The sequence below is a fragment of the Notolepis coatsorum genome (genome assembly GCF_963971535.1).
Source record: "Notolepis coatsorum genome assembly, chromosome: 15".
Classification (NCBI taxonomy): domain Eukaryota; kingdom Metazoa; phylum Chordata; class Actinopteri; order Aulopiformes; family Paralepididae; genus Notolepis; species Notolepis coatsorum.
Genome location: NC_140179.1, coordinates 37,355,555 through 37,381,626, shown reverse-complemented (window position 1 = coordinate 37,381,626; position 26,072 = coordinate 37,355,555). Strand labels below are relative to the sequence as shown.

Genomic DNA, 26,072 nt, shown 5'->3' with positions numbered 1-26,072 from the left:
ATCTTGTCCTCTCACCAGGCCATCGTTGTAAATAAGAATTTGATTCCAATGTACAGTGTACACTGTCCCCCACCCACCCCCTACCAAACCCCTACCCACCCCCCCCCCCCCCCCCCCCCCCCCCCCACCTCCCAATGTACAGCCCCCCCCCCACCCACCAACCCCACCCCAACCCCACCCCACCTACCCAACCTCCTCCAATGTACAGTTTCTATGTCAAATGTATATACACTCTTTTTCTGGACACTTTTTGTATCACAAACAGTACTGTATTTGCAAATCTGGTATGTCATAAATGTATAGATGTAGCAGTACTGTCTATCTGTATGTCGTGTGTGTCGTATATGTTATGATGAATTGAAAATTAGGGATGCACGATAATTATCGGGCCCGATCAGCAATTATGACGTCATCCCGATAAACCCGATAACGTTATTAATAGCTCCGATAATATAATACATTTTTTGGTAAAAAAAAAATGCGGTGTGGGTGAATTGGAATAAAGTGCGTTTGTTTTGACTGTAGGCTCCTCCGTTGTTGTCAGTACTGTGGTACGACTGACAGCGTGTGGTTTAGGAACAGGGGCGTTTTACACAAATCCAGCGCTCCCTTTCTTGGCTGTGACGTAGCCACGCAAGTTTCTGGAAGCAGCGCGGACGTTTTAACAACAAAGATGGCCGCGTCGGTACTCGGATTTTCAGAGGAAAAAGTTCGCTTGCTATTTGTAATAAATGCAATGCAGAAGTTCCACAAGGAGGGAAAAGGGCAACAACTTGCAATACATCCAGCCCGACGGGTCATCTGCGGCATCACCACCGCCACGACGGTGTGTTATTGTGTTAACTTAGAAGCCCATGAAAAAGCTAGCCCCTTTCGTGGCTGTGATGCAACCCTTGGTTGAATACGCAGTCACTTATTGCTCCGTAGTAGCCAGGTTAATTTGCACCACCAAGGACTGCTTAAAAGCTAGCGGCTTGAGCCCTTGGGTCATTTCTGTCAAACTTCTTTAATTTAGCAAACGACTCGTCAATAGGTACAAGCGTGCTCGCGCCGTCGTCGCGGGCCCCCAACACCGTGGCGGTGGTGATGCCGCAGGTGACCCGTTGTTGTGGTGGTGATGTGAGGTGGTGATGTGTCCACTCAAAGCCTCTTTTTCAAGGCTCCGCTTTGAAAAAAGAAGAACAAAAGCTTCGAGCGTCTTAGGTTGGATGCACCACAAGCTGTTGACGGATTGTGAATTTTCAGTCACTTTATCAGTCAAAACTGTTGTCTTGGCTTTTGTTTCTGTTGTCTGGTTAGGTCACATTTAAGTTGGTGTTAAGTTATTGTCATGGGAAGTCTTTTTATGTATTATTATTGTATTGTGATATGTTTTGTTTCATGTTGAAAAAAAAGATTTTTATCAAAAAAAATATATACATTAAAACATTTTTATAATACAATAAATATCGGTTATCGATATCGGTTATCGGCTTGAGGAGCATAAAGTTATCGGTATCGGTGTCAAAAAAGCAATATCGTTGCATCCCTATTGAAAATGGGGGACCCTGATGTAAACAAGACGAAAGTCTTTCTCTGGTCTGCATCCCCTTAACAATTGTATGTATTGAGCTGTACTGTACTGTACCCCATTCTGCAATCTGTTAATACACTTTTCAATCAATCAATCAATCAAGGGCTAAACTATTTATTCTCAATTGACCTGCCTGTCTGGTTAAATAAAGGTTAAATAAATAATGAAATAAAAAAGCAATCAGATCTACCATACCCCCCCTTCCTTCCTCTCTCTCTCTCTCTCTCCTCTCTCTCTCTCTCTCTCTCTCTCTCTCTCTCTCTCTCTCTCTCTCTCTCTCCTCTCTCTCTCTCTCTCTCCTCTCTCTCTCAGCTCTCGTCCTGCTTAATCAGCACATAGAAGGCTGACAGCTGGCTGGGCTGGAAGCAGTGCAGACAAGATGTGCAGTAAGCCAGCAATGGGACAGAGCTGCTATATAGAAATGCTCAGTGGGCTTTATGGTTGGAATAGCTTGGATAACATGATGATGATGAGGATGATGATGATGATGATGATGATGATGATGATGATGATGATGATGATGATGATGATGATGATGATGATGATGATGCTGATGTCATGGAAGTGGATATGATGTCTGTCAGGTCGGCTGTCAGCTCTTAGCCATGTGGCTAGATGAAGGAAATCTCTTAAACCTACTTACGTTTACATTGAGTCATTTAGCTGGACGCTTTTATCCAAAGTGACTTACAAGTTGTGTACAACAGGTCAGCAAGCAGGGTACAACTCTGGCAGCTAAGGGTCAGTAACGTAGTTTGTTAAACATTGTCGAACTTGAGTGCTACAATCCTGAGTGCATACAACTCCCATTCCTGCGAGGGATGTGAGGAGGATCTGATGCTTGACGAAGGCTGCGCACGGGTCCAGGAGAATCAGTACAGAGGCAGAGAGGCCTTTCACTCGTGCGTGTGAAGAGCCTCTGTGACTGCTATGGACTTACAGACCTATATAGCTGAGGATATGAATATGACACTAGGGAACAATCATCCCTTAAAATGCCATAGAACTATATATTTCTTTTTTATCGTATATATATATACTGTGTATCCGCATCTGTCTGTACATACTGCATATAAACCTGTTTACATATCTGTAGATACTATATCTGTACATATCCCTTACCTACTCTTACTAGTTACACTGCTGGCCACTACGACTTACATATTAATACTACAACTCTGTACATTAGCAGCACTATTGTTGAATCGTACAAATACCTGGGAACTGTGTTTTACTGTAAACTGAAGTTCAACTTAAATACAGAGTCTATTGTTAAAAAAGGTCAGCAGAGGATCTACCCTGCTGAGAAAGCTGAACTCTTTTAATGCGAAGATCCTGAGCACTTTTTATAGTTATTTTATTGAAAGCCTCCTAACTTTTTCTTTTATCTGCTGGTTCAGTGGCCTGTCTATTAAAGATAGGAACAGCCTACAGTACATTGTGAAAGTGTGCTCCAAAATAATTGGAGTAAAACAGAGAGACCTATGTTCTCTCTGGACGGACCACGTGGTCAAGAAGGGGACGAGCATCACTAATCAACCCCTCCTCCACGCTCTGTCTCAGCGGTTTTCACTGTTGCCTTCTGGCCGCCGTTATGACGTTCCACCAAGTAGGACCAAACCGCTACGCCAAATCTTTTGTCCCCTCGGCTATCAGACTTTTAAACACAGACAGTAGTCATTTTAAGTAGCCTTTTACACTTAGTTGTCTGTTTTTACTTTTACTTTTACTGGATTGTGTATTACATGGAATGTTGTTTTTGCTGTGCTGTCATTGAGATGTTTTGTTTAGTTGTTTGTTGTTTTTGTTACTTGTTACGTGTTGTGAAGCTACAAATATGAATTGCCCAGCGGTTCAGGTGGCGTAGCTGAGATTGCGCTTGTCACCAATGCAAGAGGCTGCGGTCTCGACTCCCGGAGTCAGCATTGCTTGGGGCTTGGGCTGATACTAACTCGTTTGGCTGGGTTAGGGGGAGGGCAAGTCGTGGGTGGTGAACTGGCGTTGTGGACAGCGACGCCTACAGGTCAGGTCTGGGCACCTGCTCAGCGGAGGCAGGACTTGATGATGGCAGCGTGACCTCGCCACGTGTTACACTTCACCAATGAGAGTCCTCGCTGCCAGGTGAAAAAATACTTTACTGTTACATTTGCACTCTAGTTGGATGCCAAACTTATTTTCGTTGTACTGTACTTGTGCTGTATGATGACAATACATTTGAATCTAATCTAATCTACAGATATTTGAATGTAGTTAAAACTACCACCCAACTACTGCCAAAATGTGTTGCTAAACTAGTAATTGAATTACATGTAGTTAGCTACTCCCCAACGCTGTCTATTATATGGAATGGACCGCATTTATATATCTCTTTCATCCAAAGCGTTTACAATTTATGCCTCACATTCACTCATTCACTCACACATTCACACACCAACGGAGGAGGCGACCATGCAAGGTGCCAACCTGCTCATTGGGAGCAGCTAGAGGTAGCTGGGGGTAAGTGTCTCGCTCATGGACACTTCGCCACGCTGCCCGGGAGGAGCAGGAATCGAACCGGGAACCTTCAGATGACCAGACGACCGCTCTTCCTCCTGAGCCACTGTCGCCCCCTCATGCATGCACACACACACAGACCAGAAGACACACACACGACACACCTGGTTTAACTATAACTCTGTTGACTGACTCTCTCTCTCTCTCTCTCTCTCTCTTCTCTCTCTCTCTCTCTCTCTCTCTCTCTCTCTCTCTCTCTCTCTCTCTCTCTCTCTCTCCCTCTCTCGCTCTCTCGCTCTCTCTCTCTCTCTCTCCCCCCTCCCTCTCCCCCCTCTCTTTCTCCCCCTCCCTCCCTCTCTCTCTCTACATCTCTCTCTATCTCTCTCTCTCTCTCTCTCTCTCTCTCTCTCTCTCTCTCTCTCTCTCTCTCTCTCTCTCATTAATAGACTCAGCCATTCACTAATAATCACTGCTCACAACAGGTGGCGTGGAGAGATCGGCCCACATACTATTTACTTAATTTACATAAAGTAATTTAATCTTGAAAATGTAATCTCCCCCCTCTCCCCCCCCCCTCTATCTCTCTCTCTCTCTCTCTCTCTCTCTCTCTCTCTCTCTCTCGCTCCCTCTCTCCCCCCCTCCCCCTCTCTTTCTCTCCCCCCCCCCCTCTCTCGCTCTCTCCCCCCCCCCCTCTCTCTCTCTCTCCTGGTTGTATAGAGAAGGGCCAGGTCCACAAGCAGAGGAAGCCCACCATGTATCCCCCCTGGAGCACCACGTTCGACGCGCACGTGCACCGCGGGCGGGTCATGCACGTGATGGTGAAGGACCGCACGGCGGAGCTGAAGTCCGAGGCCTCGGTGGCGCTGGACTCGCTGGCGTCACGCTGCAAGAAGGAGAGCGGAAAGCTGGAGATCTGGGTAAAGAAGAAACATCACATCCTCTCTCTCTCTCTCTCTCTCTCTCTCTCTCTCTCTCTCTCTCTCTCTCTCCCCCTCCCTCCCTCTCTCTAGGAGGAAGAAACATCACATCCTGTCGTGTGTTTTCTGAGAGAATAATGTTTGTGTTTGTGTTTATTAGGGCTGTACTGAATGTCATTTTTTAACATTCGAAGCCTCTATTGAAGTATTTGAACGAAGCTTCGAATGTCTATAAAAAATGTATTCATAAGAAAAAGAAAAAGATTATTTAAAAAAAAAAAAATTCTTCTTTTTTTTTACTAAAACCTCAATTTGAATAAAGTGATTAATCTGATTAAATTAGTATTTTTCTTTTATTAAATCAACTTTATTTATCAGTTTCGTCAACATAAATAATCCATTAAGGGCACAGTTGGTATGAAAGTGATGGTGACGTCTTATAGTATAATATTATAATATTAGTGTAGCCTAATCTTTAACTGCAACTGTGAATAAAATCCCCATTGGTTTAAACAGATAGACAGAGAAAAAAAAAAAAAAATTTATTAAAAATTTAAAATTCAAATGTTGATTTCGAATTCGAATGTCAACATTATGATCGAAGCTTCTGAATAATTACTGTTCACAGTTAAGTACAGCGGTAGCCTGTTCCAGTTTTTACATAGCTCTATACATTACAGTTGTTTTTTTCTGACACAAATTACACTGTGATGTGATATCTTTTTGATGTCTTGGTCATTCATCATGGTATGACTGGTGTGACTGGTGTGACTGGTTCTCGGTCCTCGGTCCACAATGGTGGAACTAACTTCCCACCACATGATTCAGGACAGCCGAAACACAACCAATCTTTCACCGTCGATTAAAAACACACTTCTTCAATGAATATCTGAAATGGGGAAAAAAAAGTACTATAATCGTACTATACTAGTATGTCTTTACTACTATGCACTCAACACCCAAGTTTCAACACTGTTTGATGAAGATTGTTACTCAGTTGTAAGAGTTGTACCCTTCCTGCTGACTTGTTGTACAGAACTTGCAAGTCACTTTGGATTTTTTTTAATTTGATTTGAAATCTTTATTTCGAACATGCAATGAATACAAACAAACAATAACAAAAGCAAAACACAACTCAATCTACATGTTCGAAAAGGAGTAGGAAGAAGTATACACTTATTTAATCCTACCCCTTTTCCACTACTCAAATGAGTGTACTATTTAAAAACATAAAAAAGAAAAAAAAAATATATATATGCAAAACAAAAAAACAAAAACTATATATGTAAAACATAAAAGAAATTAAATAAAATGTAAACACCCGTGAATATCAAGTCCCTTCCTCATCCCTGTACCTTGTGAACATAATTTCCTTATACATCAGTTTGAATTGTCTCAAAATTGGATAAAAGCGTTCAGCTAAATGACTAAAGGTAATTGTAAATGGTGTGACTGGTGTGGCAAAGTCACATGTCTGGGTCCCACAACGAGAAGGTCCCTGACCTGAAAAGGTTAAGAAATCATGATATGTGTGTGTGTGTGTGTGTGTGTGTGTGTGTGTGTGTGTGTGTGTGTGTGTGTGTGTGTGTGTGTGTGTGTGTGTGTGTGTGTGTGTGTGGGTGTGTGTGTGTATTCTAGTGTAGTGTCATGTCATCAAGTCTTTGTATTCACTCTCCAATCATAACTTCCTCTTAATTTATTTTTTTACATACCGTACTTTTCGCACTATAAGCCGCACCTGACTATAAGCCGCAGCAGCTAAATTGAATGATGTGTACATATATAAGCCGCACTGGACTATAAGCCGCATGTGTTTTAATGTTTAATTACCATATGTAAGGAGTGGAGCCTGTGGCTTAATTTGACTCAACACGGGAAACCTCACGCGGCCCGGACACGGAAAGGATTGATAGATTGATTGCTCTTTCTCGATTCTGTGAGTGGTGGTGCATGGCCGTTCTTATATTGAGCTTTAAGTTCCCACCTCTACAGAGAATGACTCCCATTGGGACACAATACTGTCGGACAAATAACATTAACTCATTTACAAGTTGTATTAAGTTTAGCAAATAAGGGAACAGATAGATAACATTTCAATGCAGTAAAAAAAGCAATATTTTGAATTTCGGGTTTTGTCCACATATAAGCCGCACCGTTATATAAGCCGCAGGGTCGAAAAATGGGGAAAAAAAGCCGCGGCTTATAGTCCGAAAAGTACGGTAAATGTTCTTCTAATTGCCTCTCTCTCCTGATTTTATACAAAAATTCTGTTGACTCTCTCTCCAGTTTTTTTTACAAGAGTAACTATAATTATGTTCTCTCTCTCTCCCCCCCTCTCTCTCTCTCTTCCGATCTCGCTCCCCCCTCTCTTTCCCTCTCTCTCTGTCTCCCCATCTCCCCCCCTCTCTCTCTTCTCTCTCCCCCCTCTCTCTCTCCCCATCTCCCCCATCTCTCTCCCTCTCCTCCCCCCTCTCCACCCTCCTCTCTCTCTCCCTCTCCTCCCCCCTCTCCACCCCCCTCTCTCTCTCTCTCTCTCTCCCCCCCCCTCTCTCTATCTCCCCATCTCCCCCCTCTCTCTTTCCCTCTCTCCCCCCCTCTCCCCCCCTCTCCACCCCCTTCCCCCTCTCACTCTCTCAGCTGGAGATGAAACCACAGGGTCGCTTGCTGATGGAGGCCAAATACTTTCTAGAGAAGAGTGGTGAGTGGTCATAACCATAGTTATAAGATATGATCTGTCTCTCTATAGTTATATTATCATACTGGCAATCGTGTCTCGCTCTTCGCCATTATGAGATAACTCCTATCTCCTAGCAGTGGTGTCGCGTGGGTAAAATAACAGAGGATGCCAATTATTTTTTAATAAATTTGTCTTTTATTAATAAATCTTTTTTAATAAATGTTTTTCATATTTAAGCCAAATAATATATATAATATATTTCTCCCTCCCTCGCTCTCTCTCTCCCTCTCTTTCTGAATATTACACACACAACACAAATATATATACACACACACAGTGGTTGCCTGCAGGAGGTCTGGTTTGATTATGAATCAGAGAGAGAGAGAGAGAGAGAGAGAGAGAGAGAGAGAGAGAGAGAGAGAGAGATCATTTTGGTTCTAGGTTGAAATTAATGAATGGCCTGATGTCGCCGTCGGAGCGTTTCAGCATCTTGCAAGATATTGCTGACATGGCAGAACATACATGTATACAGTAGCCTATATGGCTTGGCCCATCAAACACAAGCAGACCATGTTTGTACAGTATGACTCTGCGAGTCGGCGCCGCCCCATCAAACAATAACACAGTATGATATGACACGGCAGAACATATACAGTAGTATGGCTCCACACACACACACACACACACACAGCGGCATCACTTATGAAAAGTTATTAGGTTATTAGGTACTCACCATTGTTGCAGCTGACGCGCCTTGGTCCAAATTAAGTAAAGTAAAGCAACTTGTCCACAAAGTTCTCCAAGTCCTGTGGGTATTCAGGTATTCTCCTAAACTTTTCTGCAGCTGAGCGAATTTCAGGTCTCCTCAATGAATTAATCCGAGAGAGGAATCCGAATTTCAATCAATCAAACAATGCTGTTTGTTTAGACATTAAGACTCACATAACGTTAGCTAGCTATCTCCGGGGTTCCCTCCAGCCTAAATCGTATCGTTGTTTTGATTCGAACGTGGCCGCGAGGCAGAGGCGATGACGTCGTCACGTTTAGCTTTTAATGTGATTTGATTGGTCAATCGGTGGAAACGTTCTGGACTGGCCCGCCTCCAGGGCGGCAAATTTGAAGACGCTAGACTACTTGGCAGCCAGACGGCCCCGTGTTACATTAACCCAACCCCTTTATTAAGCTTGAATCTTATTGGCTAATAATTGGTTGTGGAGTCCACAACCAACTGTAATGTACTTGAGCAGACACGGACACGACTTAGCTTGTAGACATGTAGTTTATTTCTGGTTGACAGTCACAACCTACGGCAACTCCGTTGGGACACGACGGATGCAGAAAGCGAATCACAGTATGTTACATCTCCCTTCTTTTAGCAAAAACAATACACAATAACACATGCATGAATTTCCACACCAAACTTTTAAATCAAAACTGCTTGTTTGTTATTTTAAATTATTTCACACTAACTAGGCAGAGAAATATACAAGATGTTGGCCTGGGCTGACGGTGAGAAAGCAGATCCGTCTAAAGTGCTGGATAAGTTTGCCAACTACATCAGGCCAAGAAAAAACAAGCGGATAGCCAGGCACCGTTTCAGGCAAAGGAAGCAAGGACCAAGTGAAGGTTTCGACAACTTTATTAAAGGGGCTATGTATTATAAATGTCATTTTTCAGTCTCTAGCATTGTATTATAGTAATAGGAGTTCGTATCAATGTGTTTTAGGGTCTAAATACCATATTGGCGGATTGCTCAGATTCAGCCCAGCCCCTTTCCTCGTCTAGTAAATCAGGTCATATTTTTTTTTAACGGCCAATACGCGTCATACAGCCGCTGGGTAGCGCACAGTGATGCGATTGGCTCTGTGGTTGGAGCTAATGCCCGCCCCCTAACGCCCGCCCCCATTCTACCGAGAATACAGAGGTACCGAGAAAACGGAGTGCGGTCACTTGCATCTTCATATCTTCCACGATGAGCAAACCCAGCAAACCCCACAGGCCTTACAGGACATGTTCTGTTCCTGGCTGTAAAGCTAGTACTACTAATACGTCTTTGCACACTTTTCCCGTGGATGCCGAACTTCGCCAGCAATGGACAAAGTTCGTTTTTGGGGACCCTCCTAGTTCTGTCGCAACGTCTCATACTCGGGTTTGTACTGCACATTTTTCCGCCGAAGACGTTGTCAATCAAGGTCTTTTTGATGCTGGGGTGACATCCTGGATTCTTCTAAAGAAAGGTGTTGTGCCTACTATTCGGGACCCGACAGAAGTAGTAAGTAGATATGTCGTTCACGTGTGTGTGTGTGGGGAACCATTGTTTGGGGGGTGAGTACAATCTAACGTTAGTGTGTGTGTGTGTTCAACGGTGGGGTAAACATAATTAAAAACTGCTCAATACAAACACAACTAGTCAGAGGTAAACAAGGTAACGTTACTTATAGCAAGCTATCGAAGCAAGCTGGCTGGTCAAGTAAGTAACGTTACTCGCTCTTTTCGGCAAGCCATTATACTAACGTTGTAATAAACTTACCAATCGGAAACTATTTGCAAGCCTCGCTGTTGCAACTCGACTTCTTCTTCTGAATCATACTGTGGGTCGCTCTCTGGATCCCAAACATAATGTACAGCCATGTTGTATTAGTTAGTAAAATCGGTATATGTTTTGCGTGTCGAAATAAAAACCCTTCACCTGAGAGGGAAGGACGGGGAGATGGGCGGAGCTATTTGGTGGGTGGCTGTCACTCAAAGCATTCTGCTAGTATGGGTGGAGCCAAGCCAATAACAGCTTGAAATCCTAAGACAGAAAAATGCTGGTTTTGAGTACTTGATTAGAAATATAAAACAATGATTATTTTTGGAATAAACCTTACAGATGTGTTACATAGACTCACAGGAATTGTGTAAAGTTGCCCAAATAGTGCTAGGAATAGCAATACATAGCCCCTTTAAAGATTTGAGACTCATTCTCATGGACTGTGAGTACCCCAACCCCGACGACATGCTGGTCGATGGAATCATCGCGGGAGTTCGAGAAAAACGGGTCCAAGAACAACTGTTAGATAAAGGGGAGGCGTTAACGCTACCTAAAGCTATCGAAATTCCACAACGGTTTGAATTGTCACAGAAACAGATACAAATCGTCAGAGAAGAGGATTCACAAGTCTCAGCAGTATCTGTTAAGCCAAAATACACAGTGCAAAATAAGAGAATGTACAATGAGGGACAGACAAAACCTGTGTATCAGAGGAAGGCTCCGGAAAACCAACAAGGAAACAACTGCGCGAGCTGTGGGAGGGACCCCCAGCACAAGTGGAACATGGGGAGGTGCCCAGCTAAAGGCTCAGAGTGTTCCTACTGTCACAAACCCAACCACTGGATGGCAGTGTGTCGCAGGCGTGCAGTTAGCTCTGTGAATGTTGAGTCAGATCAGGATGACGAAATTCTGAACATAAATCTGGCACAGACAGATAACCCAGAGAAGGATAAATGGACAGTAGACCTAAAAATACTGTCTCAGCAAGTGCCGTTTAGGATCGACACAGGCGCTAAGTGTAATACACTAACCGTAGACAGCTATCAGTCACTAATGCACTCAGGTGAGCTAAAACGCTCTAGTAGAATACTCCGCTCGTATACCAATCATAAGATTAAGCCTGTAGCTGCAGTTGATCTACAGATGGCATACAAAAAGTGTGAAGTGAGCGCTGAATTTGAAATAGTAGACATAGCACAGGAGAATGTGCTCAGTGGAGCTTCAGCAGAGGCTTTAGGCCTTATTGCTCGTCTTGACTCACTTCGAAGCAGTGTAGCCACCACAACACAAAGCATACCAGCTGGTCTGGATGAATTTCCAGAGCTACAACGTACCACAGGCACCCTGCCAGGAAAATACACCATCAAACTGGATGAAGATGCAAAGGGTGTGGTCCACGCTGTCCGTCGACAGCCAGCTGCGCTCAGAGAAAAAATTGTAGAAAAGCTACATGAGATGGAGAAAGATGGTTTCATCACCAAAGTTGAACAGCCCACAGAATGGGTTAGCTCTATGGTAGCCGTAGTCCGTAACGGCAAGATAAGAATCTGCATAGATCCGAGTGATTTAAATCAGGTCATAAAAAGGGAACACCACCCAATGCGCACCGTAGAGGAGGTCGTTTCAAGAATACCTAATGCTAAAGTATTCTCGGTGTTAGATGCTAAATCAGGATTTTTGCAGATAGAGCTGGATGAAGCCTCATCCTTTCCAACAACCTTTAATACTCTGATAGGAAGGTTTAGATGGCTGAGACTCCCATTCGGGATAAAATGCGCCCCAGAAATCTTCCAGCGCATCATGGATGAGATGCTTGAGGGCATAGCTGGAGCAATAAGTGTCATGCATGATATCCTAATAGCAGCCCCCACAGTCCAGGAGCACGATGCAATCCTCCGCAGAGTGGCGGAAAGAGCTACAAGCTACAATCTGAGACTCAACTTCCACAAATGTCACATCCGCCAAGCATCAGTGCCGTATGTGGGACATCTGATAACAGCTGCTGGTCTACAGCCAGACCCCGCTTCTGACACCATGTAATGTACTTGAGCAGACACGGACACGACTTAGCTTGTAGACGTGTAGTTTATTTCTGGTTGACAGTCGCAACCTACGGCAACTCCGTTGGGACACGACGGATGCAGAAAGTGAATCACATCAGTGTGTTAGTGAGATAACACACAGTATGTTACACCAACCACAATGTGGACGGACCAGGACGCTAGAAAAAGACACCTCCCCCTCTGCAAATGTTCTCTATTCAGCCTGAGCTGCAGTGAGCACAGAGTGACTGCCAGCCTGAGTCTGACAGTGTTAGAGAGAGTGAGAAGGAGAAGAGGGAGAAAATAAAAAAAAAAATATATATATATAACACAGAGATGAAAAATAATGATTTTTTAATTATTATTGTAAACTATATAAAAATATATATATAATTTTTTTTTTTTTACTGTTCATATTTTACTGTTCATATTTTTGGGGAAGCTTGGCTTCCCTTGGCTCCCATGAATATTCGCCACTGTCTCCTAGCACCTAATGTGCTCACAAAACAAACAAATGCACTCACATGCACGTGACCAGGCCACGCCCCCGCGTCCCACTATATGACGCCGGACATGGTCACACTCCACCTTCCTCTTTTTGTTTCCAACACGGAAGTAGCAGTGCATTCCGTGAACTAGCTGTTATGAAACGCAGAGATAATTTACACAATGTTGGGTATTCGCCAGAAGTTCACCAGCCCCCGGAATCTTCTCGGCACATCCTAAACAGCGCCACGGGCCTGTCCTGGGTTTTCTTCGTCTCGTGACAGCGGACTGAGGGACGTCGCGCGACAGTCAGCAGTCGAGCTAAGTCGTGCACAGGTAAGGCCTGCGTTATCAGGCATTGATGCTAGCATGAGTAATACTGCTCGTTGTCCCGTGAGACAGCCAAGTGATGTATTGGCGCGAGGGGCAGGATATTTGGGAAAACATGGTTGTCATGACTCTGTTTTGGGTGTTTTCCCAACTATCCTACAGCGCGCGGCTAATGCTAATGCTACAATGCTGGGACGCCGTTCCTATGTTCCCCACGAAGCGCAAGCGGCCCCACATTTCGCTTCTCATGGGGACAGGGGCTGACATCCAGTTGCTGGCTAGGCCTGGGTCTGCCTATGAGAATGCTGTGCTGTCAAGCGGCTCCCACGCCACACGTTCTGCGTCTGTGTTTGGTGAGCCTGGTGTTGTGTCTGTCAACGACGAAGGTTGTCAGCGGGGGAACTAGAGGCCCAGGAGGTCGCAGCGTGAGTTCCCCCAGCCCCGCCCTCTCCAGGCCGGGTATCACGTTAGTGCCTCCCACAGCCGGAAGACCAGTCAGGCATGCATGGTTTTGGGTGGTAGTAATATCACTGCAGGGCTACGGTGTGTAGGAACCCACCCTATCGGGCAGTGTGGGGACCACACGCCTTGCATGTCCAGCTGCAGAGCAGGCTTTCCTCAGCAGTACATGCCAGGGAGATGTTCAGTGGGGGAGCTTATGTCACCCAGTGTGATGTCAGCTTCCCCCGTATCAGACCGGCCCTTTCTGTCGGGGTCCCCCCTTGGATGCGATTGCCTCGTTGGTAGTGTCAGGGTGCGATTCCCGGCTCCGCGAGACGCCCTTCTCGCGCGGTTGGCGAGTCCAGGGTTGGCAACGCACAGCGGGTGGGACCGGGCCTCCTATCTACGGTTCCTGGCGGACCAGCGCCAAGTGGCGGCGGGTGCACTTTGGGATTATCATCACATATGGCTACAACAGTGCCATATGTCAAGGTGCATGGAGAGAACGCTAAGGCGGGGACTTGTGTTGCGGTTTGCACAACCCCACCCTCCGTTTTCAGGTTTGGTACAGACCCTGTTGTCAGGGTCAGCAGCGGTGACAGCTCTGGCCGACGAGATCCAATCTCTGTTGGCGAAGCAAGCCATCGTCGTGGTCCCAAAGGAGGATACGATGCGTGGCGTTTCCTCCCGGTATTCTCTGGTGCCCGAGAAATCGGGGGGGGGGGGGGGGGGGGTGTCAGACCCATACTGGACCTGTCCCATGGAAGGTTCAGAATGTTGACCGTCTCCCGCCTGTTAGGCACTGTCAGGTGGGGGACTGGTTCACCTCCATAGACCTGTAGGATGCGTATTCGCATCCTGATCTTTCATCCTAGGGCTTACCTACGCTTCCTTTGCAGGGCTTAGCATACAGGTACCAGAGGCTGCCGTTCGGCTACTCTCTGGCTCCCCGCATCTTCACCAAGTGCGTGGAGACCGCGCTGGGGCCTCTGTGTCGTCGGGGGTTACGAATTGTATTCTACCCTGGACGACGTTCTGGTCCTTGGCCGGTCAGGGTAGATCGCCAGGTCTCATACCAGGCAGGTAGTGCCTCACCAGCCTGGGTTTTGCTGTAGACTGGAAGTAGAGTACTCCTCTTCCCAGTCAACGGGTGGAGTATTTGGGCTTTTTCTAAGCTCGAGGTCTATATGGGCATCCCTCTCAGAGCGGCGGCGAGTGGGTGGTTCTCGGCGCGCTCTGGAGGTTCCGTCCTAGGACGGTTACGGCGCTGTCCGTGATGCGCCTGCTGCTGTGGTCCCTCTTGGCCTCCTCTTCATGACGAGGATACAGAGGTGGTTTTTTCCAGTATGGAAATGACCCGGTGAGAGACATTTGGAAGCGGCTGAAGGTTCCCATGTCAGTAATGGGGGACCTCGTCCTCTGGGGAGGGCCTGTTTGAAAAACCACACAGTTTAAAACCTGACAGTCTTTCTTCCTGCTCGATACCAACACAGTTTAAAACCTGACTGTCTTTCTTCCTGTTCAATACCCACACAGTTTAAAACCTGACAGTCTTTCTTCCTGTTCAATACCCACACAGTTTAAAACCTGACAGTCTTTCTTCCTGTTCGATACCCACACAGTTTAAAACCTGACAGCCATTCTTCCTGTTCGATACCCACACAGTTTAAAACCTGACAGTCATTCTTCCTGTTCGATACCCACACAGTTTAAAACCTGACAGTCTTTCTTCCTGTTCGATACCCACACAGTTTAAAACCTGACAGTCTTTCTTCCTGTTCGATACCCACACAGTTTAAAACTTGACAGTCATTCTTCCTGTTCGATACCCACACAGTTTAAAACCTGACCGTCTTTCTTCCTGTTCGATACCCACACAGTTTAAAACCTGACAGTCTTTCTTCCTGTTCGATACCCACACAGTTTAAAACCTGACAGTCTTTCTTCCTGTTCGATACCCACACAGTTTAAAACCCGACAGTCTTTCTTCCTGTTCGATACCCACACAGTTTAAAACCTGACCGTCTTTCTTCCTGTTCGATACCCACACAGTTTAAAACCTGACAGTCTTTCTTCCTGTTCGATACCCACACAGTTTAAAACATGACAGTCTTTCTTCCTGTTCGATACCCACACAGTTTAAAACCTGACAGTTATTCTTCCTGTTCGATACCCACACAGTTTAAAACCTGACAGTCTTTCTTCCTGTTCGATACCCACACAGTTTAAAACATGACAGTCTTTCTTCCTGTTCGATACCCACACAGTTTAAAACCTGACAGTCTTTCCTCCTGTCCGATACCCACACAGTTTAAAACCTGACAGTCTTTCTTCCTGTTCGATACCCACACAGTTTAAAACCTGACAGTCTTTCTTCCTGTTCGATACCCACACAGTTTAAAACCTGACAGTCATTATTCCTGTTCGATACCCACACAGTTTAAAACCTGACAGTCTTTCTTCCTGTTCGATACCCACACAGTTTAAAACCTGACAGTCTTTCTTCCTGTTCGATACCCACACAGTTTAAAACCTGACAGTCTTTCTTCCTGTTCGATACCCACACAGTTTAAAACCTGACAGTATTTCTTCCTGTTCGATACCCACACAGTTTAAAACATGACAGTCTTTCTTCCTGTTCGATACCCACACAGTTTAAAACCTGACAGTCTTTCTTCCTGTTCGATACCCACACAGTTTAAAACCTGACAGTCTTTCTTCCTGTTCGATACCCACACAGTTTAAAACCTGACAGTCTTTCTTCCTGTTCGATACCCACACAGTTTAAAACCTGACAGTCTTTCTTCCTGTTCGATACCCACACAGTTTAAAACCTGACAGTCTTTCTTCCTGTTCGATACCCACACAGTTTAAAACCTGACAGTCTTTCTTCCTGTTCGATACCCACACAGTTTAAAACCTGACAGTCATTATTCCTGTTCGATACCCACACAGTTTAAAACCTGACAGTCTTTCTTCCTGTTCGATACCCACACAGTTTAAAACCTGACAGTCTTTCTTCCTGTTCGATACCCACACAGTTTAAAACCTGACAGTCTTTCTTCCTGTTCGATACCCACACAGTTTAAAACCTGACAGTATTTCTTCCTGTTCGATACCCACACAGTTTAAAACATGACAGTCTTTCTTCCTGTTCGATACCCACACAGTTTAAAACCTGACAGTCTTTCTTCCTGTTCGATACCCACACAGTTTAAAACCTGACAGTCTTTCTTCCTGTTCGATACCCACACAGTTTAAAACCTGACAGTCTTTCTTCCTGTTCGATACCCACACAGTTTAAAACCTGACAGTCTTTCTTCCTGTTCGATACCCACACAGTTTAAAACCTGACAGTATTTCTTCCTGTTCGATACCCACACAGTTTAAAACCTGACAGTCATTATTCCTGTTCAATACCCACACAGTTTAAAACCTGACAGTCTTTCTTCCTGTTCGATACCCACACAGTTTAAAACCTGACAGCCTTTCTTCCTGTTCGATACCCACACAGTTTAAAACCTGACAGTCTTTCTTCCTGTTCGATACCCACACAGTTTAAAACCTGACAGTCTTTCTTCCTGTTCGATACCCACACAGTTTAAAACCTGACAGTCTTTCTTCCTGTTCGATACCCACACAGTTTAAAACATGACAGTCTTTCTTCCTGTTCGATACCCACACAGTTTAAAACCTGACAGTCTTTCTTCCTGTTTAATACCCACACAGTTTAAAACCTGACAGTCTTTCTTCCTGTTCGATACCCACACAGTTTAAAAGCTGACAGTCTTTCTTCCTGTTCGATACCCACACAGTTTAAAACCTGACAGTCTTTCTTCCTGTTCGATACCCACACAGTTTAAAACCTGACAGTCTTTCTTCCTGTTCGACAGTATATTTGTACTTCAGCAGTTCAGGTCAAGTTCTTTTCAACTCATGGTCACACGATGGCTCAATGAGCATAATGAAGATCCCACGATATAATAAGATAAGATATTCCTTTATTGATCCCCTTGGGGAAATCTGGGCATCATAGCAGCATGGGGGGGGGGGGGGTACAGGTATGGGCAGGGTAATAGTAGAATGACATAAATAGGCAATAAAATTGTATCTGAATATACATTTACATTTACATTTAGTCATTTAGCTGACACTTTTATCCAACGCGACTTACAAGTTCTGTACGACAAGACAGCAAGAAGGGTACAACTCTATCAGCTGAGTAACAATGTTTATCAAAGTGTTGCGTGTTACAGTGTAGGTTAGTTTATTAGGACAAGTGCATGACAGTAAGGTTAGTCAGGGTTAGATTTTTTTTATAATTTTTTTATTATTATCATTTGTTCTCAATATACAAATATGAGAACAAATAAATATAAATTCACAATTATAATGATTTTAATGAGATTCTATTAATGATTGAAAGCATGATTTGTTTCCTTGGAGCTATTATAATAAAAATTCTAAAATTATTTTTTCTTCTTGTTTTGTTCATTCTAGACAGGCACAGTCATTACTTTGAATAAAAAACAATTATTGTTGTATTGGTAGAAAAATACAAGGATTATTAAAAACAACATAGGCCTCTTTCATTACAGCGAGTTTAGAACTGTTCCCAGGTCAGATGTCTGCCATATGGTGCCATTCCAGAATGTCAATTATAATAATATCTACAGTATGGCTGGGCTCCAAACAGACAGCTGGCAGGAGCTTATTGGACGAACGGAGGCACTAGTAGCCAGTATGGAGACACTGGTGTGTAGACAGGTTGGAGAAATACATGTATTTATATATATATATTATATATTATATTATTATTGTACACAGTGAGGACAGCTGAAACACGACCAATCTTTCGCCGTCGACTAAAAACATACTTCTTCAATCAATATCTGAGATGAAAAAAATACAAAATTAAAAGAACACCTTCTTACTGTCTTCTACTATCATGCACTCTTTCACTAAATACTCTTCCTTGTCTATTTTACTACCTACTATGCTAATATGTCTTTACTACTATGCACTCAAGTTTCAGCACTGTTTGATGAACATTGTTACTCAACTGAAAGAGTTGTACCCTTCCTGCTGACCTGTCGTACAGAACTTGTAAGTCGCTTTGGATAAAAGCATCAGCTAAATTACTAAATGTAAAATGTATTTAATTCAATGCAAGAATAAATGATAGTCTATGAGGACCATTATATAGTCTATTATACATCATATCCCCACCGATGAAGGGATGAAGAAGAACGACCAGAGGTACAGTAGGGACATCTAAAGCAGAAATCTCCCCCCCCCCCCCCCCGGCACATCACACCCTGGTAGGACTGACCCTGATCGAATAGTTGACTAATCGATCGAAAGGAGCCGTAGTCGACTGCCAACCTCTTAGTTGAATGCAAAATGTTTTATAAATATATATAATATTTATTTAAAAAAAAATTATTATTATTTTCAAAAGCAAAGAGGTCTAGAAGCGTGGCTAGCGCTAATGGCACACATACCAGCGAGGCTAACTGCCTAAGAAAACAGGCACAGAGGCACTGAAAGAGGATTTCACCCGTCTAATGAACACACTTGTGAGGATTCGCCTGTTCCCTGGACCTTTATTCCCTGTCTCCTCACCTCACCAGCCCCCACCTTTGGACTTTCCCTGTCTACTCTCCTCAACAGCCCCCACCCTTGCGATGTTTTACTCTCCTCTACTCTTCACCAGCCCCCACCATTGGACTACCTTTCGCAGCTGTCATAGTTTATGATTAGCGCCCCAGAGGGCTTTAAATACCTGGACCTCCCTCCAGTCCTGGTCGGGTCGTTCTTGTTACTACAATCTACTGCCACGTCTCCGGCGTGAGACGTCGTGCCACCCCTGTACATCACCACCTGTCGCCGTTTGCCTGGAGTGGGACGCCGTCTACGCTCTCTAATCCTCTACGGGAGGTTTTCCAGTGTTCCCACTCCAGACGTCAAGCCGGCGCGCATCGCTTCCTAATTCCACGGGAGGATGCGTCTCTTCGCCCCGGTCCCCTGGGACCCCGGTGTTCTGCGCTGCCCGTCTGCAGCTTCCGAGGAGGATCTCCGTGCCAGGCCTGGAGTGGTGTTCCCACTCCAGACGTCAAGCCGGCGCGCATCGCTTCCTAGTTCCACGGGAGGATGCGTCTCTTCGCCCCGGTCCCCTGGGACCCCTGTGTTCTGCGCTGCCCGTCTACAGCATCCGAGGAGGATCTCCGTGCCAGGCCTCCGCCGTCGGGTCCCTGGTCCCCGTGCCAGGCCTCCGCCGTCGGGCCCCTGTTCCTCATCCCTGTAAGCAGCTCTGGCCCTCGCCCTGTCCAAGGCCTTAACCCTGTTCTCTGTCCCTGTCTCCAGCCCGCCTCTCCGGGCCTCTGTCCCTGTCCCCCTCTCCAGTGCCCCTGGTCCTGGTCCTTGACATTTTAGCCCTGGCCCTGTCCCTTAGGGCCCTTTCTCACTCACTCTATTCGTTTCTATTTCGTTCCGTTCCGCCCGTGCCGAGATCTGATCCGAACCCCCCCCCCCCCCCCCCCCCCCTCTCCCCCCTCTAGTTTGTGTACACACTTCATTCTGGGTGCGCTCTGGGTTTTGTTTACGATTTGCGTTTTGAGCTTGTAAGCTTGCCGTAGTCGATGATGTCACGCTCGAAATGTAAACACAGGAAGTGTTCACACGGAGACTGGAGAATGGATGTTGATATAAAGATACAAATAACTAATAAATATGAAGCTATATTTGAACCTCTGTTGTCAAGCCTTGTCAATATAACCCACCCCCTTTTCTCACGAATGGAACTCTGTTGTAGAGCCCGCTTTTGATCGTTTTGCAGGGTTAACAATATCGCTAAGCTAACGGCTAACGCTAACGTTACTACACATGCAACATACTAGTAACATTGCTTGCATCGATTATATTGAATGTCATTGATCTACTGGTCGACCGAAAATGTAAACGGGAATGTCTTAACACGACTGCGGACTCTGGATGTTGATATAAAATGAACAAATTGCCAATAAATATGAAGTTATATTTTATCACGAATGGATGGTGTTGTAGAGTCCGCTTGTTGGGCACCACTGGTCTAATAGAAATAAATGCATTCAAACAATGTATAGACATAGCAATGGCAAACAAAATGTATGACGTTATGTCAGCACCAGGCGCCACGCCCGTGAAAAGGTACAAGCTTGCAAAGCCACACCCCCCGTTCTCCCGGGACCGACCCCGAGACCACCTCTGCCAGCTGGTCCCGTTCAGCGGGGGGTGAAACGATTCAGCGCCGACTCGCACCCCAAAAGTGGTGAGTGAGAACACTGCCCCCCGTGCTCCGGGACGGTGATTCGATACAAAAGGCTGAGTGTGAAAGCCCCCTTAGCCTTAGTCCCTTAGCCTGTTCGCCTCTTAAAGGCACAGTGCCGCATTTTTCATATTCTTTGACTCTAGTGTTTTTGTGTTTTCCCTTAAAGGGACTGTGCCGCTTTTTGTTATGTAAGAAATAAATGCCCTGTTTTGGCTTACTCTCATACCTGTCTTGTGTTGTGCGATTGGGGTCGGTTACAAACCATAACAACACTAGAGTAGACAAATATCAAGATGTATCCATCAGTGCCCAATTGCATGCTTTCACAGAGGACAAGAAGCATTCAGTCGACTCCTTCAGACATTAAGCACCCCCACACACAGCCCAAACGGAATGATACAAAAAAATTATTATAATAATTATAATAAAATAAAAATTAGGGGGGGGGTAGTCGACTATCGAAAAATGTCGGCCAATCAAAGTCGACTACCCAAATCCTTAGTTGGGGACAGCCCTACACCCTGGACACGTGTGTTGTTCTGTGGCCGGTCTGTGGTGAAGCAGAGGGAGGGAAATCCCCAGGACCCCCCCCCCCCCCCCTGGCACATCACACCCTGGGGACACGTGTGGGTGTTCTGTGGCCGGGTCTGTGAAGCAGGGGGAGGAGCCACCATCTCATGTTTCCACATTAATAGACTCAGCCATTCACTAATAATCACTGCTCACAACAGGTGGCCTGGAGAGATCGGCCCACAGTAACTATTTACTTTGTGTAATTTAATCTTGAAAATTGAATCTCTCTCTCTCTCTCTCTCTCTCTCTCTCTCTCTCTCTCTCTCTCTCTCTCTCTCTCTCTCTCTCTCTCTCTCTCTCTCTCTCTCTCTCTCTCTCTCTCTCTCTCTCTCTTTCTTGCTGTCTCTCTGTGTGTGTCTCTCTCTTTCTCTCTCTCTTTCTTGCTGTCTCTCTCTCACTATCTCTCTCACTATCTCTATCTCACTATCTCTATCACTCTCAATCTCTCTCACTCTCAGTCTCTCTCACTCTCTCTGTCCCTCTCACTCCCACTCTCTCTCTCACTGTCTGTCTCTCTCACTCTCTTTCACACTGTCTCTCTCTCTGTGTCTCTCTCACTCGCTGTCTCTCTCACTCTCTTTCACACTGTCTCTCTCTCTCACTCTCTCTCTTGCTGTCTCTCTCTCACTCTCTCTCTCTCTCTCTCTCTCTCTCTCTCTCTCTCTCTCTCTCTCTCTCTCTCTCTCTCTCTCTCTCTCTCTCTCTCTCTCTCTCTCTCTCTCTATGTCTCTCTCTCTTGCTGTCTCTCTCTCACTCTCTCTCTCTATGTCTCTCTCTCTTGCTGTCTCTCTCTCACTCTCTCTCTCTATGTCTCTCTCTCACACACTCACATGTTCACAAAAACTCAGAAGCATTAAAGACATTAAAACCTCTTAACAAGCGGGCAGAAAAGTGGAATTTTTTTAACTTGAACTTGAGGACTGCATACTTTTTTTGCAAACCAAAACAACATACTTTATATTTATAGCACATGCATGAGCCTGGTCTCTTTTGAAAGATGACAAAAATTGACTTTTAGTGCTAATGTAATAGAGTGCCATACGTCTGAACTTGTAAAAAAAAACGTGTTACTCAAGTTTTTCTGTAGTAGTTAGTAGTCCAGAGGTAGTAGTATTTCCCCAGAAGGTGGTATGCCTCACATAGTACATTATGTAGTACATATCCAAATTTCATAAAGATCCATTCAGAAATGAGTGATTAGGAGTGATTTTGGTAAACTGTGTACAAAGAAAATCTCATAGACTTCAATTCATTCGGCTGTTTTGCTTTTCCTGTTTTCGTGTTTCTTCATGTTTTTAGTTTTTTTTATTTAGATCCCCATGTGGGGTATCATTGGAAAGCCACACTCATTGGTTACAAGTTACAACCATCCACAATCATTTTCGAGATCGGATCTAGATTGACGGAACTACTGCAGCCTGAGTCGGGAGTGGTATTTTTCGCAACACTGTGTACTTCGCACAAGCCTCAAATACCGGCATGTAACTCGAGAACCGCTGAACGGATTTTATCGGATTTTGTCGCTATCGACAGGCAACAAATACGCCTTCAATTCGATATATATATAGTATTACAAAATATGCACACCCGAGCCACTAGGGGTTGCCAAAGTGCGGGTTGCAAAAAATCCCAAAAACGTCCCATATGAGGGACGTTGCAGCTTAAGGGCCCGTGTCGACCAGGGATGTTTTATGAGTTGTCAGCTCCTTTCTGTCATTCATTTCTATGCTACAGATGCGACAGGCGCGCTCCTTTTCCCAGTGCCGCGCCTCGCGTTTTAGCGCTCTCGGCGGCTAGCGTTTTTGGGCGGAGCGCTCCCAGCGCCTAAAGTTGAAACTATAGTTCAACTGTTTGGAGAGGAGCGCCGCTCATCAAGGTAACTTTTTTCGACCGACCAATCAACATCGAGCAAGTGGCGGAGCTGCGGGAGTCGCGAGACGCTCTGGAAACGCTCTGGGCATGCATATTTTTGCTTTTCAAAGCGGTCTGCCTTGAAAAAAACATCCCCGGTGGACACAAAGCCTAAGAGGATTTATTAAGTAGCTTGCAAACACAGAAGTGACTTTTCAAAAACAAAAAGCTAAAGTGTGATATTTACAGATGATGGAACGACATTATCCCAAATAAAAATATAAATTAATGAAAAAAACAAAACTAATGTAATTAAACAGGATGAAATTTATTAAAGTGGAGCATATTAGAAGACGTGCAAAAAACACATTTGGCCAAAGTAAAACCTCTGAGAGTTATGTTTTTAGCAGAGATATGAAAAGAAGATACTGACCTGGGGCCAGTATGAATAAAGCCCTACAACACACACACACACACACACACACACACACACACACACACACACACACACACACACACACACACACACACACACACACACACACACACATGCACAGACATACATACATGTATTAAATGTGCAACTGTCAGCATGTGGTGGAATAGATGCCACATGGATTCTAGCACAGGAAGTCAGCCAACGACCCTCTTCCTCTCTAGTACACACACACACACACACACACACACACACACACACACACACACACACACACACACACACACACACACACACACACACACACACACACACTGGCAGACTGACAGGGCATTCCTATCATTGGTTCACAATAGTATGGATGCCACCCAATGTGACTCATCCCCCGCGGTCTGAAATGTTTCCTCCCTCTTTGTCTTAAAGCTCTCTTCGACAAGGTGGCTGAATAGGGAGGTGTAGTCTGTTGTTTACGGCCGGTCCACCTCGCTTTGAAATCGCAACGTATTTCCCCATTGCCCATTTCTAAATCGTCTAGTTTAAAACAAATAAAGCGTGAACATTTGCATGGTGTACCTTTCTGTGTGTATTCATCCACAATCTATAGCTCAACATGAAAATATTCGCAATCAATCGTAAAATTATTACGTCGAATTTTATCTCAACCAAAAATGCTTAAACAATAATGTTAGTGATAGAAGGGAACTCATTTTGTGCAAAAATGGAAAGCTTTCCAATGTCCATGAGGCAGATAGATATTTTTACAATAGCCGATAATCCATTTTCCTAATGAGAAATCCCTATACGGGTGGACCTCGCGGGCGGTCCAAAGTGACGTCACACTACATTTACATTTACATTTAGTCATTTAGCTGACGCTTTTATCCAAAGCGACTTACAAGTTCTGTACGACAAGCCATCAGGAAGGGCACAACTCTATCAGCTGAGTAACAATGTTCGTCAAAGTGTTGAGTGCTACAGTGTAGGTTAGTTTATTAGGACAAGTGCATGACAGTATGGTTAGCCCTTCCAGTGACATGTGGGGTCCCCCAAGGAAGCATTTTGGGACCTCAACTGTTTTTAATATATATTAATGACATGAAATCGGCATGCGATTGCAACCTGTTCCTGTTTGCTGACGACTCGGCACTCCTGGTCTCAGACAGGGATAAGTCTAAAGTGGAAAGTGTCCTGAGCAGTGAAATGAAAAAAATCTGCTCCTGGCTCAGTGACAATAAATTGTCTCTACATCTGGGAAAAACAGAGGCCATACTCTTTGGGTCAAACGCCAACCTAAAGAAATCCCAGGGTTTTAAAATTAGAGTAGGTGAAAACATTATTGAGGATAAAGAGGAGGTCACCTACCTGGGCTTTATTTTAAATAACAAACTTTCTAACGAAAAAATGGCACAAAAAGTTATTACTAAGGTCAATCAAAAAACCAAATTTTTATTTAGAATTTCCTCGTTCATAAATAGGAACGCTCTGAGGACCCTAGCTGGAGCCCTCATCCAATGTCACTTTGACTATGCTTGCACTTCATGGTACAGCAACATATCAAAACAAATGAAGACAAAGCTCCAGACCTCCCAAAACAAACTAGTGAGACTCCTGCACAACCTTCACTTTAGGACTCACCTAACGCCAGCCCACTTTAGCAGGCTGGGATGGCTTAGGGTTGAAGAAAGAGTACACCAGCTTAAAATGCTACTGGTTTTTAAAGTACTAAAAGAAACGGTCCCCAAGTACCTAGTCAATTATTTTAATAAAGTAGGAGATGTCCACAAACACGCCACAAGAGGAAGCCCCACGGACCTGGTCCCGCCGAGAGTCAGGACATGCATGGGGAAAGATGCATTTTTTTACTCGGCTACGGTAATGTGGAATGCCCTGCCAACATTTATAAAACTCCTGAACTCCCCTCTCGGATTTAAATCCGCCCTAAAAACATGGCTCAGCAGCAATTCAAATTGGTCTTAAAATGTTTTTTTTATCTCTTTTATCATAACTTGGCTTTTATTTCTTTTATCATGAGTTGCTTTTAAGGGTTTGCGGATTTTCTTTTAACATTAGTTAACTGTATGAGTTGTCAGGTTGGGTGTTTTTATAATTTTTTTTTTAGAATGCGTCCTGTCAGTGTACATGTCCATTTGTGTTTCTGTGCCTTTTTATGTTCCATGTATGGACCACAATGGAAACAAGCCTTGGCTTTATTGTGTTTTATCCATTTTTGACCTGCGTTATTGACACTGTTATTGTCTTGTCTTTTAAAATGTTTTTTTTGTCATACGATTTGTGTCAAAATAAAGTATTCAAATCAAATCAAGTTAGGGTTAGATAATTTTTTTTTTTTGTTTGTTTTTTTTTATTCAGATAATGGTTGAAGAAGTGCGTCTTTAGTCGACGGCGAAAGA

At 44.5% G+C, this 26,072-nt stretch overlaps 1 protein-coding gene across 1 annotated transcript in view; it reads left to right on the top strand.

Moving 5' to 3' along the window:
- The window catches only part of prkcq (protein kinase C, theta), a gene marked incomplete at its 3' end in the record, with an annotated part of 111,556 nt that overhangs the window by 13,551 nt on the left and 71,933 nt on the right, over positions 1-26,072 (top strand). Inside the window, exons 2-3 of the mRNA XM_084330193.1 lie at positions 4,784-4,983; positions 7,621-7,681. Coding sequence (XP_084186319.1) covers positions 4,784-4,983; positions 7,621-7,681 — 261 coding nt within the window. The remainder of the gene's footprint in view (positions 1-4,783; positions 4,984-7,620; positions 7,682-26,072) is intronic.